Source organism: Pteronotus mesoamericanus, unplaced genomic scaffold (assembly GCF_021234165.1).
Source record: "Pteronotus mesoamericanus isolate MK-2021 breed Mesoamerican mustached bat unplaced genomic scaffold, CSHL_Meso_final scaffold_533, whole genome shotgun sequence".
Taxonomy (NCBI): Eukaryota; Metazoa; Chordata; class Mammalia; order Chiroptera; family Mormoopidae; genus Pteronotus; species Pteronotus mesoamericanus.
The window spans coordinates 597,812-622,424 of record NW_026555320.1 but is presented as its reverse complement, the minus strand read 5'-3'; the positions used below and the strand labels follow the sequence as shown (position 1 = coordinate 622,424).

Below are 24,613 nucleotides of genomic sequence, written 5' to 3'. Positions count from 1 at the left end.
AAAACAGCGGGGACGGTGCAGGAAGGCCCACCCTGGGTGCCTGCAGAGGGGAAAGAGCAGAGCCCAGGCAGGGATACCCAGCTGCCTCCAAGAGAGGCGGGGCACTCGACCAGCCCTCCTGCCTCACCGCATAGCTTGCTTGCATCCGGGGATCCCCTGAGACCTGCAGGCAGACTGGGGCTTCCCCTTGAGTAAACCACCCTATGACACTGATCATCAAGCACCGTAAGAGTCTCTTCCACATCTGTCGCCACCGCTGAGCGCTGGGCCTCTCTCGATTGAGCTCCCTATGAGGCCCCCGGCCACTCTGCAGGCCTCTCGTTGTCTCCCACAAACACACTGGTCCCTTTACCGGGGCACACGGCTGCTCAGCTGCAGGTGATTCTGCCCAGCCTCCCTTGCAGGCAGGGGAGGCTCAAGGTCTCACGACCACGGCCTTGCCCGTGGGAGGAGTGCGCCACTTTGCCGGCCCCTCTTGCTCAAAAGGAAGTTGGCTGCCCGGCCACCAACTCCACAGGTGCTACTGGCAAAGACGCACCCTGGGGCAGTGATTTATTTTCAACATGTTGCCCCAGGACCAACAGCATCACTTGGAAACTTACTTGTCAGAAAGGCATGTTCACAGGCCCCACCCCAGAACTACTCAGTCAGAAGCAGGGGCCCAGAAACCTGGGATTCTGATGCTTGGGCCCCGTGGAGCCCCCAGAAGGAAGCAGCTGGGGAGCCGGCGGGAAAGGCGGGAACAGGGCTGCCAACAGCTGTCTGAGCCCCCGGGCTTTGGAGTCAGAACTTATTCATCCTATAACTTATTCAACTTACAACATATGGTAGTTCTATCTGTAATGGATTGGGAAACCTCCGTACTGTTGCCGTAGCGGCTATACCAGTTTTTCAGTCCACTACACAGGGCGATTATTTTTAGCATGAAGGAGGTGACTATCCCACCGCTTGCTTTGGTTGACATGACAACATGCCCAGAGCCTTTTTCCGTATCTGTCTTTGTCGATGTAGAGTTACTTAAGGGCTGCACATCATTCCCTGGGGAACATGCCAGAATTCCTTTCCCCATTCCTTGCTGGGAAGGCCATTCAGATCATTTCCAGTTTTTATTATAGCGAATAACGCTGTGCTGAATATCCAGGCGTGCAGTTCTGGGGGAAATAATGAGGATTTCTATAGAGGAGACCCCAAAAGATGAAGTGTTCGGTCCCTCTCCTTCTCATCGATATTAACTTCTCATTGCATATCAGTTAGTATATCCTTTAATCCTCACAAAAACATACAGAAATGGGAATCCTACCATTCCTATTGGACAGAGGAGAAAACCAAAAAGTCCAGAGTGCTAAGGTTTGTCCAGGCTCACACAGTGGGCAAGAAGCCCGTATTTTCAATTAAAACTAGAAGGAGAAATGGCCACGAACAAAGGCTCTGTTTGGGGCTTTCTTTTTTTTTCCTTCTAAAAAGAAAAATATATTTTCAAGTTGGATTCATCATCTGTATTCTCAAACATTTGGATTCCACTGGGGAAAAATAAATCATCTTTTTAAAAGGCCTCGAGAAGACAGAAAGAATGTTTTGATCCCGCTCTCAGCCTGCCTTGGCGTCAGACAACCTGGGGAGGCTGGCGAGCGTGCGGTCATGCCGAGAGACGTGTGCAGGACGCCCCGCGCAGATGTCCCCACAGGGCCACCCAAGTAAAGCTCGGGGAGAAGAAAAGCAGCTTTGATCAAACTGAAAAAAAAGAAATCCTCTGAAGAGAACTATTCAGCTGAATGAGGAAGAATACATTAGAGAAGGGAGAAAGGGGTGACGCCCCACATACTAGAAAGCTTGTGGGTGGAACCCAGGGGGCCCCGCCGCTGCCCAGGCCCCAGCTGACCCCCGCCCCGCCTCCCCACTCCCCCCATTGAAAATGCCCACATGGCCTTTTCTGCCCCGCGATGGCTGTGGTGGAAGGGAAAGAGGAACAGGGACCTTCGCTGTCTGGCTCTGTGATGGCTCCTTTTCTCCTCCCTCCTCAAATCCCCACCTCCCACCCATCTACCACGACTCCCCCTTAATTCCTCAGAGAAGACAGCTCTTTGGGGAAGACACAGGCGAGTTCTAGACCAGCTCCTGCACTGCTGAGCTGTATTACGATGGCCAGATACACACCTCTCTGCCCCATTTCCTCAGTTGCAGAATTGGGGGAGAATGAGGCCATTCCTCCCTCAAAGGACTGGCGCGGGAAAGACATGCGCTAAAACGGGTTAAGGGCCCACTGCGTGGTTTGGGACGTTGGAATGAGTGGTGGGAGCAGGATTTTTCTGCCTTCACTTTCTGAACCCCCTCTGCCTTCCTGGGATCTGAAAAATAACCCACGCCCGTTCCCGGGTTTGGGCCCATTGGAACGTCAGAGTTGAAAAGTAGAGATATTTGAGAGCGTGACTCACGGCGTTCAGAGAGAGAAACTCTTTCATCATTACACCGCAAGTGTCCACCCGGAGGAGGCCACCTTGGCCGTGAGAAACGTCCCGTCCTGCCGAGGCTCTGCCCAAAGATACCCAGGGTGGCAGGGGAAGGACTCGCTGGGCTTAAAGGCAAGCAGGGCGGAGAGGAGAGGAAGCGTGGGGGCGGGGGGGATAGGTGGAGGGGTCAAGGGAAAAGACTGAGTTGGGTTTTGGTTCCCTAACAACGGAGGGAAGGGGAGGAGCCAGGAGAGTGGTAAAGAGCCAGGTCCACAGAGAAGCCAGGATGGGGGGTGGGGCATTGGGGGGTGGGGTTGCTGTGCTGGGCTGGGGACGGGAGCCACTGCCAAACTCCTTGTTGTGGCCTCCATGCTGGGTAGAAGGCAGCTCTTAAACATGAAGGGAAGGGCAGTGGCAGGGAAATGTGAAGGGAAGGGAAGGACGGAATTACCCTTCACTGCTCTCCCTTCTCCCCTTGCCACATTTCACTGAGGATGGAGCACACCCCCACTGTGGTCCTTGACTTGGCAATGTGACTTGCTTTTGCCGATGGAATGTGAGTGGACGTAACATACGCCACGTCCAACAGAGGCTTTAAATGTGCTTGTGCGGTGTGACTGGCCTCCTGGCAAATCCGTGCTCTGCCATGAGAGCAGCGTGTCCCCGGTGGGGCACCTGGGGCAGACCGGGACTCAGCCCCCAGCCTCGTAACCAAGATAAAAGCATATGTTGTCATAAGCCACTGAGGTGTCAGGGTTGTTTGTGATTCAGCGTCATCACAGCAAAACCCAGCTGATGCAGATCCCTTGGTGATTCTTGTTGGGCTCACAGTGGGCCCTTGGTCAGAGCGCCACAAGGAGTTTAATTCTGTGGTGATGGATGGTAATGGGATTTACAGTTGTGAACACCGTGTAGTGTATACCGGTATCAAGTTATAATATTGCTCACCTGAAAAAATACAACAACGATAAGGCAGGTTAGCGATAAAGCGTAGCATCCTTCCCTTGACTAATAAGGGTACAAGTACTGTCACTTCAGGTGGGGCTCAGGCTGTGATGACGATGACGCAATCTGATAACTGGTCACAAATATATCCATGAACCAGCGTCCCCCTAAGATGGGCGGATGGCATGGGGAGAGGAAACCAGAGAGGTCTTTTGAGAAGGACTTTAAAAAAAAATTCCAACACAGGCGGGCAGCTTTTGCCCAGGAGCAGCCTGAGAAACGAGGGCTCCTGGCGGGAAGGACCCGACTGCAGTTCGTATTGCAGCCGCCAGCGGGAGGCTTCCTCTTGCTTCTGAAGGGTCGCAGGGAAAGGGAAGCCCCTCTCCTCCGGGAGAAGTCCAGCCGGGACGGGACCTCCCGCTTTGGGGCACCAGCTGCCCCTTCCCCGGACCACTTTCCAGAATGCACTGCTCTAAACCCCGGCTGCGGCAGAGGAACTGACATCGGGGACAGGGGAAACGCCGTTTTTCCTCAACTCCCAATGTTAAAAAAAAAAAAAAGATGACCAAACCTGGTCCTCCACGAACCTGCCATGGAGGGCGGATAACCGTGAAGGGGGAGAGGAGACGGAAACCACATGTTCCTGCCCCATCAAAACAGGCAAAATTGCAAAGCCCTTGCAAAGTGCTACTTGGTAGGAGTTTTCTCGGTGGGAGAAGGGGCCCAGGGGAGCCATGTGGCGATGGTGAGGAGGATGGTGAGGAGGAAGGTGAGGAGGATGGTGAGGAGGATGGTGAGGGCGGTGGTGGGGGGCTGTGCGCGTGCCGCTAAGGAGTGACAGCCCCTTCTGCGTTGCTCCCTGACCTCTGCCCTCTTCTAAACGTCTCCACTGGCTGATCACTGATCGTCTCCGTTCAGACGTTCAGTGAGACGACACAGGTTTTGGAATTGGGAGTTTTTGTTCCGTTTTTTAAAAATTAGTTAAACAATTTTCATAGCCACAGCCGAGGTGACAGGGAATACATGGGCATGTTGTCAGAGCACTGGATTAAAGCCACAGGTCAGGCCTGCGAGCGACGCTGCAGACTAGACCCGGTCAGGCCCTGCCTCCCTGGGCTGAACGCAGAGGCAGGCCCCGGGCTGGGGCGGGGCGGACCCGGGCCTCGACGGGCCAAGGCGGCAGGCACAGCCCGTCCGGCTCTCCAGGCACCCAGCGCCCCTCTGCGAGTCAGATCTGCCCGGCCCGGGGGGCGTGGGGCTTTCGCTCCACGGTGGGCAGGACCCCCGGCTGCCTGTCCCCTCAGCCGCCACCCGGCCAGGCTGCTTCACTCAGCATCGCTGGAGAGCTGTGATTTCCCTTCCACATCAGCAACTTCAAGACAAGAGAGGACTTTTGTCCCTGTAATTTCAGGCCTGGCCACTTTCCAGGAAAAAAGAAAAAAGGGAGAAAAAAAACCCCAAAGAATGATAATTAACATTTATACAGTGTTCACTATGTGCCTGGGGCTGTTGGCATCTATTGACCAAATTTTGCTCTGTTAACTCATTTACGCTGCATGCCAGTCTTATGAGGTATGTATTAATATTTATTATCCCACTTTACAGGCAAGAAAAACAAGGCATAGAGAATCGGGGTGACCTGAAGCCCCCAGAGCTGGCAGGGGCACCGCTAGGACAGGAACCCAGGCCGTCTGGCTGCAGAGCTGGCGACCTAATTGCTGTGCCACCCTGGGAAGGGGCTGCTTCAGCCGTGATTCAGAAACACTGCACTGGGCCTCGGGGTGGGCCCTACAGGAGGGTCACCTGTTTGGGACCAAGCAGGTCATCTGAAAAATGACGCTTCAAAGAGGTCAGGGTAGGTGGCCGCCTGTTTGCACAGGTCGAGGGAAAAGAAGCATGTTTTCGGGCTACAGTTAATTTTCTCCCCAAATGAAAATAACTTGGTTGTGTCTCCAGTCCTGCCTTATTAAGTAGAAGACTATCAATGAGAAAATGCCACCATTTGACCCACTGAACTCTGAGCACCTTGAGAGGTAACATCAGAAGCAGGTTTCCAATGATCTGTTATCCTCCGATAGGTCTTGGGCTTGATCTCAAAACCAGGAGGCTTTCTACACCTGTTGCTCCTTCCGGAACCCGATGGTGCCCAAGTCCCTTTCAGCTCCAGCATTCTCAAGACTCTGGCCAGGAAAACAGATAGATCTGGCCAGAGAGGTGAATACAGCAGATCCTATTAACAATAGCCATTTACCCAGCATATACCACAGACCAAGCACTCTTGACACCCGGCAAGGCATGTACCAAGATGGTGATTGAACAGCTATAGAAATTAAGATTTCGAGACGTGCCTTGCTCAAGGTCACATAGCAAGTCCACGGCAGGCACGGTGTGAATTCTCCCCAGAGCCCGGCACTGCCTCACAGAATGACAGGGAAGATCTGAGAACCTTGGAGACTGAGGGGAGTTGAGGGAGGGGCTGAGCGTGGGAAAGGATCCTCGGATTCTGCTGCCTCTCTCAATACCTTCCTGGGCTTCAGAGTCTTGGCTTGCAGCAAAAGTGGGTGCCACGTCAAGAAGACAGGCCCGGCTTGTAAGTAGCAGTCCACACAGTGGGTTCTTAAGGACAGAAAAAGTCCTTGAAAATCAAAATCTCTTTCCATCTTCTCCTCACCCTTCCTTAACTGCCCCACGTGAATGCTCTCCCTGGCACATCGGAGGAAAAGCATTTTGACAGGCAAAGGCACTTGGAGGTTTATGGCACAGAGGGGGCCGGCGGCCCAGGGCAGGGGGTCACGGCCAGTCCTCCAGAGCTCAGGTTCGAATCTCATGCCCCCCAAACAAACGAGTCCCTGGCTGTCTGCCCGGGCCGGGGTCTGCTGCTTCATTTCTCCAACCTCACTTCAGGGACGCAGTGACCTAGGGACATGGCGGGGAACTCCCTGTCGAACAAATGGCAATCGCTGGGGCGGCAGAGAGAGAGGAAGACCCAGTGACATCTCAGAGAATGATGGCTCTCAGTCAGGGGGAGACTAGGAACAGGGAGAAGAGCCCCAGGAAATACCAGCTATGAAAACAGTAAGGAGAAGAATGTTACATTTGGAGATGGCCGGAATCTGATCCAAATGCATGCTCCACCCCCTCGTGGAAATAAGAAAAGCAATTCAAGAAATTGCTTTGGCAAAGGCTCAGCCAAAATAGAAATGATTTTTCAAACACAGTAATAGAAATGGACATTTTAACTCTTGGCCCCCTGGGCTGCATTTTACTTGGAATGTAGAATGCAATGAGGTGCATTTCTATCTGGGGCTAGAACACGGAGCTGCTGCCGGCAGAGGCCTGGGGCTGAGGGGGCCTGAGGAGGCGCTGAGCGCAAGCACCCTGGAGTCCAGCTCTGGAAGACTCAAGGCTTCCGGAAGCAAGAGCTCCCCGAGAATAAGTTCGTGCTGTTTTAAGTCATTAAGCTTGTGGCAACTTAGTTATAATTATGTAAACAGCGATCGAACCAAAATTATCATCTAATTATATTGGGAAGGTGAATGATGAGAACAGTGTGTGTGCACGCGTGCGTGCGTGTTGCTGGTGGAGGTGGGAAAAGACCCAAATCTTCATCATCCATGGGGGTAGGCACTGAGCAACGATCAGAACTGAGAACACTTTGAGACGCTCTCTCCTGTTTCATAAGCGAGGAAAGAGCAACCCAGGGAAGCTGTGGTTAGTTATCCAATGAGGCATCTTCTCTCAAGAAGAGGGTGGCCAGGTGTGGGTGCTCGTGTGATAATCTCCCTTTAGCTGGTTTACGTTTTGTGTCTTAACTAATTAATGAGACCTGGGACAGGTGAACCCAAACACCTGAGGGAACTGTGGGTAAAGAGCGCATGCGAGATCTCCCGAGTCTCCCTGCTACGCGGGAAGGAAGGAGCCTTCGCTCTGCGTCACTGCCCCTCTTCGTGGCCACCTGAACAGCTCTCTCGTGAAATTGTCGCATGTTTTCCCCACAGCCTGACCCAAACAGCTCTCCTCAGTGAAGACATGCTAAGCACTAAGGGCCACCCTGCCAGACCCAAGGAAAGAGGCCTCCGTGACGCGCCGCTCCATCCCCAGCGCCGGCAGCCCACCAAAACTTCTTCCAGTGGCGAGGCGGGCAGAACAACCGATTCAGAATCCAAAGCAGCTGCCTAGCAGATCCTCAATAAATGTGGGAGTGAATGAATGAACGAACGGGTGAAGTGCACATACTCAAAACTGACACAGTGTTCGGGTCAAGTCACGCTAGGGGGTAAAACCACTTTCTTTGAACCAGAGGTCTCAAAGCCTGCTGGTGACGTGCCTTTGTTGGTACAAACTTTTACAAATTATTTTTCCTAGTACTTATGAATCATAAGCAGGTAGTGCTCTGTGAATATATTCATTATAAAACATGAACAAGAAATAAAAATCATGAAAGGATTAGGTGAAGTAAATGTAACCAGAAGCTCTGGTTTTTTCAGACCGTAACCTGGTGGACTGTCTGGGGTCCCCGCTGAGGCGAGGCACTACCAGGGGCGTCCAACCTGCGGCCCGTGGCCCATGTGCGGCCCAACACAAAATTGTACATTTACTTAAAACATTATGAGATGTTTTTGGTGATTACATGTCGTAATGTATTTAATGTGTGGCCCAAGACAGCTCTTCTTCTTCCAAAGTGGCCCAGAGATGCCAAAAGGTCGGATGCCCCGCACCACCTAACACAGGGTTGTGGGACAAGAGATTTGAACCCCAACCTACCCTAGCTCCCTCCTCCTTTGGAAGGAGACTAGTGATGGTCAAGCCCAGATTTCTCATCAATGCAGTTTCTATGTTGTGTAGTTTCTAGTCCTAATTAGAATCCGGAGAGGAAAGGAGGGCGCGTGTGACCACCGGAAGAGTCAGGGGGCTGCGCAGAGGAAGCCTTGAGAAGACACGCAACTTCATGGGGAGGAGAGGGGGCCGGAGGCAGCAGGCCGGCTCCCAGGAGCCCTCAGGGAAGAGCAGCCAGCCAAGGATCCAGCGGGCCTCAGACATTCTGCCTCCAAAGCAAGTTTGGCTGTCTCTCGCTGGCCACATAAATAGAAAAAGTATTGGTGTCCCAGAGTCCCCAGTGCCAGGGCTCTCACGACCGGTGCCCTTACCTTCCCCTCTGCCTCAACTGTCTCACTGAGGCCCCTGGCTACACACAGGAGGTGTTCCTGGAAGTAGCGGCGGCCCTACCTTGCATCTCAGTTCTCCCCTTTCGAAAGGGATGAAGTCAGCCCATCCACGTTTCTGTCTCAGCTTCGTGTCCTTGAATAAATGAGCAGGCGCGCCTCCCTGTCCGCATTCTTGGTAAGGGCTGAGCGAGCCGCACGGAGACAGACCAATATTTCATAACCCTGGCTCCTTCCCCTCTGTCCTGGCCTCCTGCCCTGGCCTGGCTGGGCCAAACCCGATCCAGGCTGGATGGGACCACGTGCTGTGGGACGGCATTGCATCCAGTGTTAGAAGGAATGGTCCCTGACCCTGGACTGTGGGTCCCCAGGTTCCATCACAGAGAGGAGCTGGAAGGGCGACACCCGGGCTTCTCTGGGTCATGAAGCGGAACTGGTCCAGCATTTGCCCCCAGGCCGGCTTTCTGGACTAGCTCAGGGCCCTGGGTAGAGTTCTGCCAAGGCGCGGACCTGCTGCCGAGGCGCCTGGAATGGAGTGACTGCTGGATGGGGAGGCGGTGGTGGCAGAGGAGGAAAGGGGACAGAGAGCCGAGGAGAGAGCGCTCTTGTGACAGGCATCTCCACGGCGCCTCCCCAGTGTGCGGTGGAGCCGCGGGGTCCCAAAGAATGAGGGTTCCCCTGTCTTCCAGAAAATGTACATTATCGTTTGGGAAATGGGTCCAAGGCAAGACTTTAAGAGGCAGAACTGACAAGTAGGAGAAATTAGTCTTCAGTGTCTCCCATGCTGCATCCTGCCCCCACATACCATGAAAACTAAATTGCCCATAACCTCAGCGGCTTGTCGGCCGATCTGACAGTTAACTGCGTGGGCGAGGCGCTCTGAAACAACACATGTAAGAAGGAAAGTATTTACAAAGCAGAATGTGCTTTTTCTTTCACATTCCTGACAACCTCAGCTACCCAGAAGTGTTAGAGGGAACGTGACAGAGTTAGACCAAGGAAGTGTCCTCTGTTTGACACCCTGGGGTCTGCTGGGGGTGGAGGGTGCTGGCTGGGGAGAGGCACCCGTGTGCACCAGGCGGGTCCCGAAGAGGACATGCTGGCAGGGAGGGGTGTGGCCTGGAAATGCAGCAACAGGCACGTTGCCTTCCAGACGGGCTTCCCTCCCACCCCCCCACCCCCAAGCCACTCTCTGCTGGTGACAGCTTCCAAATCAACTACCTGTGCTGCAATCCTTGTCGGAAGGTATGCTTCTGGGGGCAGCCAACCTAAGACACGACCTTATAGGGTGGTTATGTGAATCAGATGGGATAACGGTCAAATGCTTGCAATTATTCCAGACCCACAGTGGATGCCTAGGCATCAGCTGGGAGGAGGGGGCGGGGTGGAGGAGGCTCCTCTCTGCATGGACTCATGTGACGGGCAGCTGAGAGAAGAGTCTGCACAGCCGAGGCTGAGAGCTGCCCTGGGTGAGAGCCCCGGGTACATTTTTGGAAAAGAATGTGTCGTTTTCTGATCTGACGATCCTCCCCCGTGTGTGAATCCCAGGTCTGTCTATTGATCCCGCCCTCCCCCACTCTCTCAAGAGAACAGCAGCCTGCACACAATACCTGCCACTTGGAAAGCAGGATGGTCAGGCCAAGAGGCAGCCCTGCAGGGCAGGGGGCAGAGGCCAGCAGTGGGACCAACAGGACCTGCTGCGGGCCTGCCCACCCTCGGCCTGGCCGTTGGATCCCAGACTCCTTTGCCAATCCCCGGACACAGCCACACACAAAACTACCTCCTTGTGACTCTGCTCAAGGGAGCTGCAGGTGTCACCCAAGGTGTGGGTCACAGAGGGCGGAGACGGGGCAGGAAGAAAAACTTCTGCACCACGTGCACCAGGCGAGGAACCCTGGCGCGTGGGGCCTCCCACCCCGGGCACCTGGCCCGGCCGCAAAGGCAGCAGCATTCCAGCCGCGTCCCGGCCCGGCTCTGACTCACTGCTCAGCTCACGGAGGGAGGGTGGAATGTGTGCCTCTGCGCAAGTCCCTGGCGCAGCCAGCTGCCCAGTCTCTGCTCCAGGGACAGAGTAACCTACGTGTCATCAGGCAGACAAACAGCCTCTTGGGGTTGGCGCACATTCTCCAGGGAGGCCACGAGTCCTCAGGCTCCATGGGGATGGTGCAAGGCCCACAGGCGTAGGCTCCGCAAGGGACGGAGCACCTCACATTCGAATGGTCCCAGAGGGCCCCACCGGGTCCCCAACTGAAAGACAAGCCCCTTGGACTCTCCTCGACCTTTCTCCAGCTCCTAAGCTGGCTGCCAAGTTTCATTTTTGAACCCAGAGGAGGTGGCAGCTCACCAGGCTTTCCTACCATCACCAGGCCATTAACGTGGAGCTCAGAGCCAGACTGTCTGGAAGTAGATTTCAGCTCCACTGTGTCCTTGCTGTGTGACCTGGGGCCTCAGTGTCTTCGTCTGAACCATGGTGATTAGAATAACATCGCCCTACGAGGAGCATCCGTCCATTCATTAGCTCATTGAGCAGATGGTCCTGAGCCACATGCTGCTCCTTACGGAAGAGACATGTCAAGCACAATGCAGACAATGGTCACTCCCCTCATGAAGGTGACATTCTGGTGGGAAAAGAATGTGACTTGTCACTCATGAAAATGAAATCACTCCACTAAGCCCCGAGAGAGTTTTATGAGCTGCTGTAGGCCCAGCGTTCAGAACAGAGCCTGGCGGAGAGCCGGGTTCCCTCCACATCCCCATTGTTACCATTGTCACTATGGTGATCACTTTCTGACAATGCCCAGGGGTCAGGGGCCCTTGGTCCCCGTGGGGAGAACACAAGCCCCGCAGGTGGGCCGCGAACCCTCTCCCCCGCAGACGAGAGGAGTTCACCGCCGCGTCCTTTATCTCTGCCTCCATGTCCGGGCTGTTGGGCTCCACGCTGACGACACGCTGAGGCAGCCCTGTCGGCCACGAGAGCCCGCTCCCGGCCCCACACGGAATTCCCATTTTGTTCCCGCTCACCGGAGCACCCGTGTGGGGACCCCGCAGAGAGCCGGAATTTCGGAGACCCTGTCCTTCGTTGGAAATTCTCTCTGGCTGCCTTCAGATTAACAGCCATACGTTTTGCTCTCAGGCTGGGGTCGAGAGGGAGGGGGGACGGCTGAGAAGAATGAAGCACATTCTCTCTGGGCTGTCCAGCCTTCCAGAGATTTCTGCTCTCCGGCCCCTCAGAGGCCAGGACACAGCCCCAGACAAGAGTGGGAGGGGGCAGGTCTGTATCTTCCAGACACACTTCTTCCCTTTTCTGACCAAACTCGTGACCACAGGGAGGCTGAGCAGATTAAAGGCGTTTAGAGAAAAAGGAACCTCAGCCTTGGCTGGTGTGGCTCAGTGGGTTGAGCGCCAGCCTGTGAACCAGAACATCACTGGTTTGATTCCTGGTCAGGGCTGTGGGCCAGGTCCCTGGTTGGGGGCGTGCGAGAGGCAGCCAACTGATATTTCTCCCTCATATTGATGTTTCTCTCCCTCTCTTTCTCCTTCACCTCTCTCTGAAGATAAAAAAATAAAATCTTAAAAAAAAAGAGAGAAGCAGAAGGAGTCACCTCCGTCTTTGCTTTACATCCACCCAGTCACAGCAGGTTGTGTGGACGGCTTCAGGTGAGGCCGGGAGGCGAGCTGGCCTCTGGGATCTCACTTGCTCACTGTTTTTCGCAGGAGATAAACCCTTCTTTGACCACAACTCAGTAAAACTTGAGAAAATGGAACACAGACGGACTTCCTCCACGCACCCAGCTCTCTTCATGGGCGCGAGCCTGGCCTGGGCTCCACCCGCACGTCCCTCACGCTCCTCCGTCCAGAGCGGCGCTGGCCTGTGCGAGAGCCACGTGGGACTACTTACACGTAAATGACTCAAAAGTGAAACCTCCCGCTCCTGGTTGCACCAGCCCCGTTTCAAGCACTCCCCAGCCCCCTATGAGTAGCAACTACCGTGGTGGACAGCGCAGAGAACATTTCCATCATCTCGGAAGGTCATGGTGGGCGGCTCTGAAGAGATTTAAGTATAAAACGTGGGAGGCTACCCACCAGGGACACCACTTGTTCAGCGGCTCTCCGCATCTTCACTGCACGGGCACTGCGGGGCGTTCCACGTCCAACGGACGGGAAGCCACAGCTGAAGACGAGACAGCGGGGGCACCCCGCAGTGTCCCAGGGACCCTCTCAGAGTCAGAGAAGAGAAGCAGGTCTCTGGTGTCGGGATGCAAAGAAAACGTCTGCTTATCCATCACGTGCCCTCTTGGCGCAGACTCTTCTCAGGGGCTTCCAGGAACGGGGGCGCCCGCAGCGGCTCAGAGAAGTGCCGCGAGGTGTCTGGGGCTCAGCCTGTGTGTGGGAGGCTCCCCGAGCAAAACGCAAAAAGAGAGTCAAGCTGGGCTTCACAGCTCACGGTGGCTGGTGGGGCTTCCCCCAGAACTCTGGCCTTCCTGGCCCCCCACCCCCGGCTGCAGCACACCCCACTGCCCGTGCCCCCTGGGCCCCAAGGAGACTCTCTCTCCAGGGATCCCCTAACCCCGATCTTCCCAATCCAGCCGCATGCCTTTCCCGCTGCGAGGCCTAAACAAGACACTCCTGGGACCCAGGCGCTCGCGCTTCGGACAAGCAACGCATTTCCAAGGATATTTACTTTTAACAGAAATTTCCAAAGACTAGTTATCGAAATGAAAGGGCTACATCCAAGGGTGAGGGTGTTGAGGTGGACTGAGGGGACAGAGTATGCCCCTTGTGGTTGCGGGGCCCACCTGGAAGTCCTTCACGTTTATGAACCGTGTGACCGGGCCATCACTCTGCCTCCCAGAACTCTGAATTGCCTTGTGTATTGATCTCTAAAGTGGGCCTAACAGCATCGTCCTTAACATGGGAAGGATTAAGGATTCAATGAGATAATGGATAAGAAAGCTACAAAGCCCAACACAAACATCTGTTGCTATTAGTATTGGGGAAAATTATCTTCCAACACACAGCACAGTGTCTAGCACACACTAGAAATTTGTTGAAGTTTTTTTTTTTTTTAAATGATCCCGGAGTAGAGGCTGAGGCAAGATCCATTTAGGCAAAGGGGCAGGGGTCTCTTGGCATGCCCCCAAGATCAGATCCCACGGATGAATACACAGACGCAGGGGTCCCGAATCTTTCTAGTGCCAGAGGCTGCTCTGGCTGCCTGGTGAAGCCGCGGCTCCTTCTCAGGGTGCTTTTATTTTTAATGGATAAAATAAAAGACATAGGGTTACAAAGACAACCAATGATATCAAAACGCTGTTATCAAAAGTGTCTAAAAGCAAAATCTGTGATATAATAATGCATGTGCTTCTTAATGAGCACATTAAGTAACAAGATGCCCTGACATCTAATAACAAACGCACTTGCAAAATAGTGAAGAGTAAAGATGGTATTTCAAAGTATCTGTTTCGATGTGCATGATGGAAAATATCCAGTTCCTCTTGGTGACCGTCGCAGGCCCTGCTAACCCCTGGTGGCTAACGCCTACAGGCATTGTTGAGGAAACGCTGCATTTCGGCCAGAGATTAGTGAACACAAAGGTGGAACTTCTCTTCAACCAGGTTTAGGGCTCCTCTGCATCTTAAGGTCAAGAAACCCTCAGTACATGCCTTACTGGGGTGACCATTTCATAAGGTAGGCAAACGTCTAATCACTGTGTTGTACAACGGGAGCTACGATCACAGTGCATGTCAACTGCGACTGGAAAATGAATTAATTTTTTTTCTCAAAAAAGAACCTTGAACTAGGTACACTTGTAGGTCCACCATTTGATTCCAGCTTTCTCTGGCTCACCGTTACACGGAAGGGTCCACAGGCGGACATAAAGGCAGGCCATTCATAGCACATACCCCCGAACCCAGAACCCCTTCTCACGGGAGTTAGGGTCCAGGGCTACGCCCCGACTCACACTCCCCCTGAAGCTCCCCTGCAGGATCCTACTAACTGTCCTAGAAGCCCAGGCCTTGCCACACCTCCAGCCCCGCCTGTTGTCCCCGGACAACGTAATCACGGTTCCCATTACTTGAGCGCTGTCACTATGTGCCGATGGCTATTGTACAAGTACTTTATGCTCATCAGAGCACCGAACACACCAGCCCACAAAGGGGCAGTGCTGTCTTCACGGGGAAACGGAGGCTGAGAGGTAAAAAGTTTGCTGACTTGTCCAAGGTGCTAAGCCGGGTCTGAATTCAGTTCTGATTACCACTCGCCCCCTGAACTGCTCGCGCTGTGAAGCTGCACCGAGAATGGGGCTGTGACAGTCACGGTTTGAGCTCAGCCGTCCTGGGCCCCTGCCAGGGGCACGAGTGAGTGTGAACGAGGGGCCAGCAACCCCTCCTGACCGCCAGCAAAGTGACCGGACAAGGGGCATCATCCCCCAATCAGCCACCCGCACCCCTGCCCAAAGGGATTTTAACTAGAGAAAACATTCCGAAAGAAAGAAACACAACAGCACCTTCGTAGTTGCGACAGGGTCTCTAGGGTGCTGGGAGAAGCGGGGGCAGTTGGGGGTACTCAGTGGCGGGGGCGGGGCAGGTAGAGAGAACACAGTGAACTGGCCCAGACCAGGATCTGCAGACCGTGGCCGGGGTGTGGGCCCCCAGGAGGGAGCGCTCGAGCTGTCTGGGAGGCCACCCACTGCCGACAGTCAGTTTCTGAGCCAGGGTCCAGGTCCCCCAGGAGGTGCACACTGAGCCTCTGTGTGGACAGACAACAGAGCCACTCAGTACCGGAGAAAGAGGCCTGTGTGTCCCACCCACCCGCCTCCCAGCGCAGGGATGGACGTCCATACGGCCCATTCGCTGGCCACCCCAGTCTCCAGACCTCCAACCGGCTGCAGCCTCCACCTCCACTGGACGCAGGCGTCCCAGACAGTGCGACCCCAAACCCCATACACTCTGGGGACAGCTGGAGTCTGGCTCTGGCCCTTCCCCCCACCAAATGCCCCTGCTTCGGAGCGGGGTACCATGGCCCACCCTCAGCTGCTGCTCTGGTGGTCATCGGATTACCCGGGGCTGGGCTTCATCCATCTCCTTTGGCAAAAAGGATGAACGGCTTTGTGGATCCTGCACTTTTTGAAATTGTGACCCTTCAATGTTACAGGTTTGACTGTACTTGGGTCTTCCCTACCACTAAAACACATCCCCAACCATTTGGAAATACTAAAGCCGCTTTAAAAATCCTTGATAGGATTATCTTGAGAATTCTCCTGTGCAGGGTGCACTGGAAGTCACCTCGCAGCACTGGTGCAACAGCAGCCTGGACAGAGGCGAGGTCCTGCTGATAGTGCCGCCCGCGCCCGCCCGCCCCTGCCCGCCCGCAGCAGGAGCACAGGGCTGACCTGGACAGGGGGAAGTGCCCACCAGCAGTGGCAGTCAGTCCTCGCCGGCTGGGCCGGAGGAAAAGCCACTGAGCTGCTGGAGGGTGGCACCCTGCTGAGGCCCCGGCAGAACCCCAGCCCAGCACAGCCCCAGGCCCCAGGGGCGCGCTCACGCTCCTGCCTGCCCCGGCGTGGGTGCCCCGGTGGGAGGGCCTCCACAGCTGGTCCTTTTCTGTCTCCGCCTCCTTCTCCCCTTGTCCCATCTGCACGGCTCTGGCTCTGAGGGATCACTTTTTTTCTCTCTCTTCCTTTCGTCTAGCCCTATCCCCTTTGCTGTCTTTGTCCAGCTTTTTGGTAGATGGCATTTCTGGACAAATCCCTACCTGACTTGGCTCTTAAATGTGGAACCACGGACCTGCTGCCCAAGCCAAGACAGGAAGGTTTGAAGTCTCCAGATGGTTCTGAAGAGGCTGTTGGTTCATTGCAAGCAAACACCCTTGAAAGCCAAACAAAAACTGCCCACAAGTAAATAGTATGTGACACAGTCCCTTCCCGCTGCCACTTAGCAGAAACCCAAGCCCACGGCAGCTGGGGAAGCTGGGCTCCGTGAGATGCAGCAGCTGCAGCCCTGCCCAGCCCCCAGCAGGAGCGGTCCGTGGGGCCTGTGGCCAGGACGATGGGACCCTGGGTGGCCGCGCTGGCTGGCAGAGGGCTGGAGGACTGAAGGCAAGGTGGCAAGGCAGCCTAAATAATGCTGCAGTCGTTTAGCATCTCAACTCTGTCTACCCTATCTTCACAATTATCAAGGCAAGACCAATTCAGAGGATTACAGGGCAAATGTCAAAACTTTAGCATTGCTCTTAAGAATATAACATAATTATCGTTTGATAGAGTTCAAATGATACCATTTTTAAATAAGTGACTTCTATATCACAACTGCTTCTAAGTGTGACTGAAGGATACATAAGATAAATAAAAGTGAAGATGAGACGAGAGGAGGGAGGCGGGTACACAAGGAGAGGCCTGTATACCCAGATGCCTGATCAAGAAACTGAAGTCACTCTTGACTTGTCCTCTGGCTCCCCGTCTGACGCCACCAAGGGCTGGAAGTTGTCCTGCCTGACTGTTCCTCCATCCTGTCCCCAGGGATCGAGACCATTCCCCACACACGCCCCCTGCACTCCCCTCCCCTCCCCGCACCCTACCCTCAAACTGCTCTCTAAAACGCAAACACAATCCCAGCTCTCCAAGTTCAAAGCCCTTCCCTCGCCCCCTCTGTCTCAGATAACAACACAGATTCCTGGCTGGGTCTGGAGACCACTCACTCCCGAGTCAGGCCCTCCATTTTTAGGAGGTTCCCCTCAACTCTCTCCATTTTCAACAGCTCACTTTTGCCTCCAGGGCTTCGCACATGCTGTTCCTTCTGCCAGGCTGCCTTTCCCTCCTTTTCTTGTTATATTATTTTAATTTACATACAGGAAAAGTAAAATTTTTAATGTACCGTTCTAGGGGTTTTAACACATGTGTAGATTCATGTGGCCACCACCACAATTAGCATGTAACAGTTGCATCGCCCCAGAAAGCTCCCTTGTACAGCCCCTCACCCCTGGCAGCTATCACCTGTCCGCCATCCCTACGGAATGCCCTATAAATGGAATCCCACAAGGTGTAACCCTTGAGATGGAGTTCTTCCCCTTAGCCCAATGCCTTTGGGATTTGTCCACGCTCTTGCCCGTATCAGTACCTTTTCTCATTATGGCTGAGCCTGTGGCTTGCACGGTTCACGATGCGCTTGTCCTGTCTACAGCTGAGGAACATTTGGGTGTTTGCCCGTTTGGGGAAGTCACAAATAAAACTACAATAAACAGCCAGATCCAGGTTCTTGTATAGACATAAGTTGTCATTCTTCATGGGTAAACACATAGGGTTCCTGGGTGTATGGTAAGTGCATGCTTAACTTTAGAAGAAACCAACACACTGCTTTCCAGTGTGGCCATATCGCTGTGCGTTTCCACGGAGCGTCCAGCTGCTCTGCGTCCTAGGCAGCTCTTGATACTGTCAGGGTGTGTTGCTTTTTAGTTATTCTGGTTGGTATGTCACAGCTTTGCTTCTCTTCTCTTCACTTGCCAAAATCCAGGCTATCCTTCAACACTCTCTGTCCCTTCCTGCAGCCTCCTGTGCCCCCTCGCTCCTTAGGCTGGGGGTATCCAAATGAGGATCCCCCTTCTCTGCATCCTCATTGGAGCATTTAGCTCATAAAAACATTTCACCCTGGCTGGTGTGGCTTGGTAGATTGAGCGTTGGTTTGCGAACCAAAGGGTCGCAGGTTTGATTCCCAGTCAGGGCACATGCCTGGGTTGCGGGCCAGGTCCCCAGTAGGGGGCGTGCGAGAGGTAACCACACAGGGATGTTTCTCTTCCTCTTTCTCCCTCCCTGCTCTCTAAAAATAAATAAATAAATCTTTAAAAATAATTAAAGAAAAAAGAAACAGTTGTTTGTGCTTCCCTCTCCCCGGAACCTACTACCTGCTCTGCCCCACAGACACACCCACACAGGTGCACGCACACAAGTGCACACGCAGGCACACACAAGCAGCATCACTAGACTGCACATTCCTGGGAGTAGGGTGTGTGTTATTCATCATTGTGCCCGCTGCCCTGGCACCTTCTGAATGGATGAATGAACGAACAAACGAATGCCCAGGCAGCCGGAAGAGAAAGGGGGCCCTAACACACAGTCTGGCACAGACTGAATTCCCCTCTCGCGGCCTTCCAGATGTGCCACTCAAGAATCGCAAAGCCACTGACTCAGGCCTTGCCAAAGGAGACACATGCTCATTGGAACCAGCCAAGGCCTGGAGACCAGCACGAGACCCCCGGTTTCCTCCCTCCCTCTCGTGCTCTCCTCCCTCACCCCTGAGTTCACCAGCTGCTACCTTAAAGCACCTCCCAGCTCTGGATCCATCGGGCCAGGCCCTCGGGAATATGGCCAGACCCCCGGCCACTTCCAGGATTATGTGTCTGTGTTGGAGGGGTTGGGGGCACAGGGGTCCACACAGAGAAGGGCAGCCTAGGGGTCCCCCGCAAACCGCTGCTGCACCCTCAGTCAGGCCGTTAGACACAGGCCAGTGCAGACACATCCAGACAATACAGGGATTGTGCCCCAGACGCCCCAGATGGAAATACTTTGGCAGTCACATCAAAAAACCGTCCAAGCAAAGGCAGCTCAGGTGGCTCATGGCACCGGGGCCTCAGGGAAACCCGATGCGGGCTGTTTCTATGCTGGAGCCTTGGATGCAGAGAAAGGGCCGGACCTCCCGGCCTCTTATGGGGGGTTGTCAGCATCCCTGAAGCCCACCTGAAGCCCATGTCTCCTGCTGGTCCCCGAAACAGTCAAGGGAGGCCAACCCACCCGCCACCCCCACTTCCAACCCACTGTTCTTGGACCAACTCCTGCGTGGTGTGGCTGGGGCCAGCGGGTTGTTTAAAATCCTGTGCTCACCGCCAGCCCCCTGCTCACCTGGCTCAGGTGTGCAGCAGGAGCTGCAGGTGGGAGCCATGTTCCCGGAGGGTGTCAGGTTCCTGCGGGCAGGCTCGGCGGGAAGCCTGGATTCCCAGTTCTGATTCCCAAACTGGTTTCCCTTCCCCGGGGAGTCACCCAGACCTGCCCAGGGCGATTAGACCTCGGGGGCTGTGGCTGAGTGGGGGCTGCCTGCCCGCCCAGCGCCCAGCGCCCAGTGCCCCGCGAGGAGGCCCCGGGAACAAACACTGGGCAAACATCTCCGCAGACTGGGTATTTCCTGCCTGGTGAAGAGAGGGATTTAAAGGAGCAAGAAAACTATTCTAGAATAGAAACTGCCTCCACTGGAGCCACACTTTGAGAAGACTCCCAGAAGCACCTCCTGGACTGGTATTAAAGGAGACGCACGGTGACTTCCCCACTGTTTGCTTCAGGTCCTGACAAAAAGTAAACCTGTTTTGGGGGGCTCTGTTGTTACAGCACCTTTGGGGCTCCGAGTGTTTTTGCCTGTGATTCCATTTGCTCCTTGTAACAACCCATTCTTAACACCCCATTGCACAGCTAAGGAGCCTGAGGGTTAGAGCACTCGGAGCCATGAGCGGCCCAGCCTGACTCACACCCCGCTCTGATTCATAACCTGGCAGGGGTAAGGAAACCCCGTGCCTCCTCGCCACCACTCCAAGCTGCACCAAATGCCTCAAGCCTGTGCAGAGGCCACCGTGTCTGTGACGGATCGTGTGCTGGCGGTGGGAGGAGCGAAAGAACCAGGAGGCGAGGTTCTAGGTCAGCCAGAGGGCTCCCTCAGCTCCTTCAGCTGGAGACCCCCCTCCCAGCTAAGTGCCAGGGATTTCAGCTCTTGGTTCCGTGGAGGGGCGCGGACCCAGGCGTGGGCTCCCCTGGGTCCACACACCTCCTGGTGCCTGCCTGAGGGCGTGGTCACGGCACTGAGTGAAGACAGGTGCCTCCCACTTTCTGCGCCCTCAAGGGGGGCTGGCCAGCAGCAGTAAAATCTTTGATGAAGAGGCTGCAGCACTTTGTTTCCGGCACTTGCCTGATCCGCACTCAGCCAGGCTCTCAGACGGCCGTGTCCAGGGACCATGAGGGGCTGGCCACATGCCACTAAAAACAGCCCCAACGTGGAAGGTCCACGAGCAGGGAGATGATGATCAAAATCCTGGTCCTGAGCATTAAAAATGGGGTCATGCAGATTCTTTGGAGAGATGTAGCCACGGAAACACGCTTTGATAAAAGGTGAACAAAACAAATCAGGCTGTAAATCTGCATGTTCGGTATGATTTCAACGCTTTATGATACTCCTCAAAGAGCAGGGGATGCAGCGCAATAGTAACCATGGTTACCTGAAGACAGAAGTTGGCTGGATGGCTGTCAATTATTTTTACCTCTCAAGAGTCAGGAAGAAAACTTAAAAAAAGAAATTGGCAGTAATAGTCTTAACTTCTATCAATATTTTTCATCGCAGCTCAGAGTCTTTGGCACACACCAAGCCTCCCACCGTCCCTGTAAGGAAGAGCAGTGAGGGCGCAATCTTAGCTTAGAAATCTACACCCACACCTGGCAGAGGTCCACACCCCCTCCAGGAGGATCAGAGGTGCCCTCAGGTCGCGCGGCTCAGGGTCTGCTTTTGCATAAAGACATATAAGGATTCCAGACGTTTAGCTTTATATTTCTAACTCAGACTTTCCCTTCTTATGTACCCTGGATCCATACCGCAGCAGGGGTAAGGAATTACTGGATAAAGGCTTCCATGTTCAAGCAAGCTGGCAAAGTTCCCATCTCAGTGTTAATGAGTTTAAAGAGGTTTCTCTATGGAAGGACTCCCCAAGAGGTGCATGTTGCATGTATCATTTCCCAGACGGATTTCACCAAAACCTTCCATTTTAGGACCTGAGACCGAGGAGTGGCCGCTCTACAGAGGCAGGGACCCTGGGGAAGTGGGCTTTCCGCCCAAGCCACCCCTGCCCCCTCAGCCCCCCGAGGCCGGTGGGTCCCAGTCCTGGCTACACCGTGCGATACCCTGGGGAACCTTAAAAAAAACCCGTGGTCTGGGCCCCTGCCCCAGAGTTGGTCTGGGGAGCAGTCAGAACCAGGGCTGAGAAGCCCTTCTTCCTCACACCCTCTAAGTTGTCCGTGCTCAGAAGAGGTCACCGCCAGGGCTGGGGACCAGCTTCGGCATTATTCACGCATCATCTATTTTGGGGGCTAAGTGGAGCCTCCATGGACATCTGGTCCAAGCTCTCAGTTTATTACCGAGGAGGAAACTGAAGTTCCTCCCCAGAATTCCCGACGCCCTGCCTCTCTGCCTTGGCTGCCTGTCTGGGTCACGTCCTCCGAGTGTCTACCTTTCCTGCTTGCTGGCGTCTGTGAACTCAGTCGGTGCAGGAGCTACTTTCACAAGGTCCCCAGCGCTGTGAGCGCCATTCCGGGCTGACCGGCGCTCCCACACCTGCCCTTTGGAGGGGGAGGGAGGTGGGGCCCTAAGAACAGGCGGTGGGACCTTGCCAGCGCCAATGTGATTCTACTGTAATAAGTGTAGGTCATTACTTCTTACTATTCAAACGTGGCTATGTTATAGAAGATAATGTAAAGATAATATAAAGTTCGCATGCATTTTCCAGTGGAATAAAGTGACTTCATAGGTGCCTCACCCATCAAAGGCAGCCTTGAACGCCTCCCAGAATCCGCTTCTCTCCTGCGCTGCGGGTTGGATGAAGTTTGTGCGGAGCGGAGAGGGGTTCAGCCAGGGAGTGCGGGTCGGCGGTGAAAGCCCCGAATTACAATCCTCCCCCGAGGGAAACAACACAGCTGCCCGCCCTGTTCTCCGTGCAGAAATGAAAGCCGCCACCGCTCCCATGGAAACTTCGGGGAACAATTCTAGCCCCAGAGGTCTGGGGGCTCCGGGCGCCCAGAGCGGGTGCGCGCTGCCTGTGACCACCTGTCTGGGTGCCCACCCTACCCTTCCACAGCACTTCCCCTCCAGCAGTTCCTACCATGTCCCCCGCGATGCGGCCGACCCGCTCCTCGGTGCTCAGTCCGCTAACCAGCTCATCCTGCCGCACCCGGGCGCCCCGGCAGGGTGGCTCTCCAGGCTCCCCTGGACGTGGGCTTCTCAGATCAAAGGTCCGCAGCTTCCCGACAGCCAAGTGGCCCCACGACAACTCCCGGGCATGCGATGCGCGCGGGCTGTTCCGTGGGTGGAGGTGTTAGAGGAGGCCTGGGCCAATGCACACGGGATCTGTGGGTCTGCGGGAGCCCTGCGCAGCCTCAAGCCATCGGGATCAGCTAGGGACGGTTGCAGAGTTTGCAAAGTCCCTGCCGCTCCTCCTGGCCCAGCCTCCCCACTTCCCCGAAAGCACGGAAGGGGGGAGCTCCTTTCACAATAAAAGCCCTGCCCTGGGCTCGGGCAGCCGCAGCTGCCTGCGGCAGGGGCCCAGGTGCTGGGAAGGAACCGTCCTGCCCGCTGAGGGCAGAGGAGCAGAAGCAAGAGGCCAGGCGCGCCTGGGCGCATCGCCCAGATCCCGCCTCCAAGGTGTGTGGGCGCGCTGTGAGTCCGCGGTAATTCGGAGGGACCTGCTCAGAGCTGCCAAAACCATCGTTCTCCCCTGCAAACCCTCAGAAAGACAACCCTGTTGTACTGGTATCCCTTAGCCCCTTTGGGGAGCTGGAGTACATGGCCGATACCCGCCCCTCTGTTACTGGAAGCACAGACAGAACCTTGGGCCCCCTGGATCACCCACGGGTGGGCTGTGCACAGCCTCCCCAGGACCTAAGGGGCTGCGTGCTCCTGGCTGGAGAGAGGAGAGGGCGTGGAGTCCACAGCCCTGGAGTTGGGGGCTGGCACCTCTGTTAACAGTTTAGTGACATTCAAGAGGCCTGTGTCCCTAAGTAGCCTGTGGTCTGCAGCAGGGCTCCCCGTGAGAGCCTGGGAACCAGGCAGTAACATTACCCTCCGCGGTGAAAGCTAACGGGAACCAGCACTAGACGTGCCCATGACTCTGTGACGAAACGTGTCTACAATGCTGACAGTCTTTGTCCTATACTCTCACTCCCTGTCCTCCTGCTCCCTCCCTCCCCATGTACACATCCAGGGACTGTTTGTCACACACCCTGTGTTTGGCGCTGAATGCCAGTAACAAGCAAGACTGCCACCGCGTTGGAAAATACTCCGGCTGTCTACTAAACCTAAGTATCCCCGGGCTCAGTGACCCAGCACATCTGCCCCCAGACCTGCACCCAACAGAACGGCCTGCGGATGTGCGCCAAAGCCCAGGTACAAGGGTGCTCATCGCTGCATTATTCATGTGGTCCCACGCTGGGAACCACCCAAATACTCAGGAGATGAGTTACTGCATCAGCCAAAAGACATGTAAAAGGAGGGTCACGGTGACTTCATTCACACCCAAATGTCCATCAACCAGTAGTATATTCAGTCCATGGAAGAGCGCGCAGCAATTTTAAAGGTCTCCGTTACATGCAACAGCATGGATAAATCTCACAGACTAAATGCAGGGAAAGCATCTAAACACAAACTATTTGTGTCTACATAGTTTACATAGTCACTACATAGTGAACATCTTTCCTTTGTATGCAGAGCAGATAGCACTAACCTACAGTACGTAACAGACATGGTTAGCCCTTGGAACGGGGCTTTCTGGCGGGAAACAGGGGAAGTCTCCTGTGTCGCAATGACCAGGGCGGTGGGCACAATCCTTCTCACTGTTTGCCTCCACTGAGGACTAATTTGCTATTCTCAAGCTTGCTTTTCCTCACTTAGCAATATATTGTGGCCATTTCCATGTCAATAAAAGCAGCTCTCTTAAGTTGCTATCATTTTTTTTAAAGATTTTTAAAATTTATTTGTAGAGAGACGGGAAAGGAGGAAGAAAAAGGGAGACATCAATGTGTGGTTGCCTCTTGTGCGCCCCCTACTGGGGACCTGCCCCGCAACCCAGGCATGTGCCCTGACTGCATATCAAACCCACGACCCTTTGGTTCGCGGTCCAGCTCTCAGTCCACTGAGCCACACCGGCCAAGGCACTGTCACCTTTTTTAAATTAAACATATTTTTTTAAATTAAACATATTATCTCCCTCAGTTATAAATGCTACAAGGGTGGGGCTCCATCTTACAAATCACACGAAAAGAGAGAA

At 54.6% G+C, this 24,613-nt stretch overlaps 1 protein-coding gene across 1 annotated transcript in view; it reads right to left on the bottom strand.

Moving 5' to 3' along the window:
• GASK1A (golgi associated kinase 1A) overlaps positions 1 to 22,650 on the bottom strand; it is a 33,082-nt gene extending 10,432 nt beyond the window's left edge. The window contains exon 1 of the mRNA XM_054594501.1: positions 22,454 to 22,650. Coding sequence (XP_054450476.1) covers positions 22,454 to 22,456 — 3 coding nt within the window. The 5' untranslated portion in view covers positions 22,457 to 22,650. The remainder of the gene's footprint in view (positions 1 to 22,453) is intronic.
• Positions 22,651 to 24,613: the final 1,963 nt, after the last annotated feature.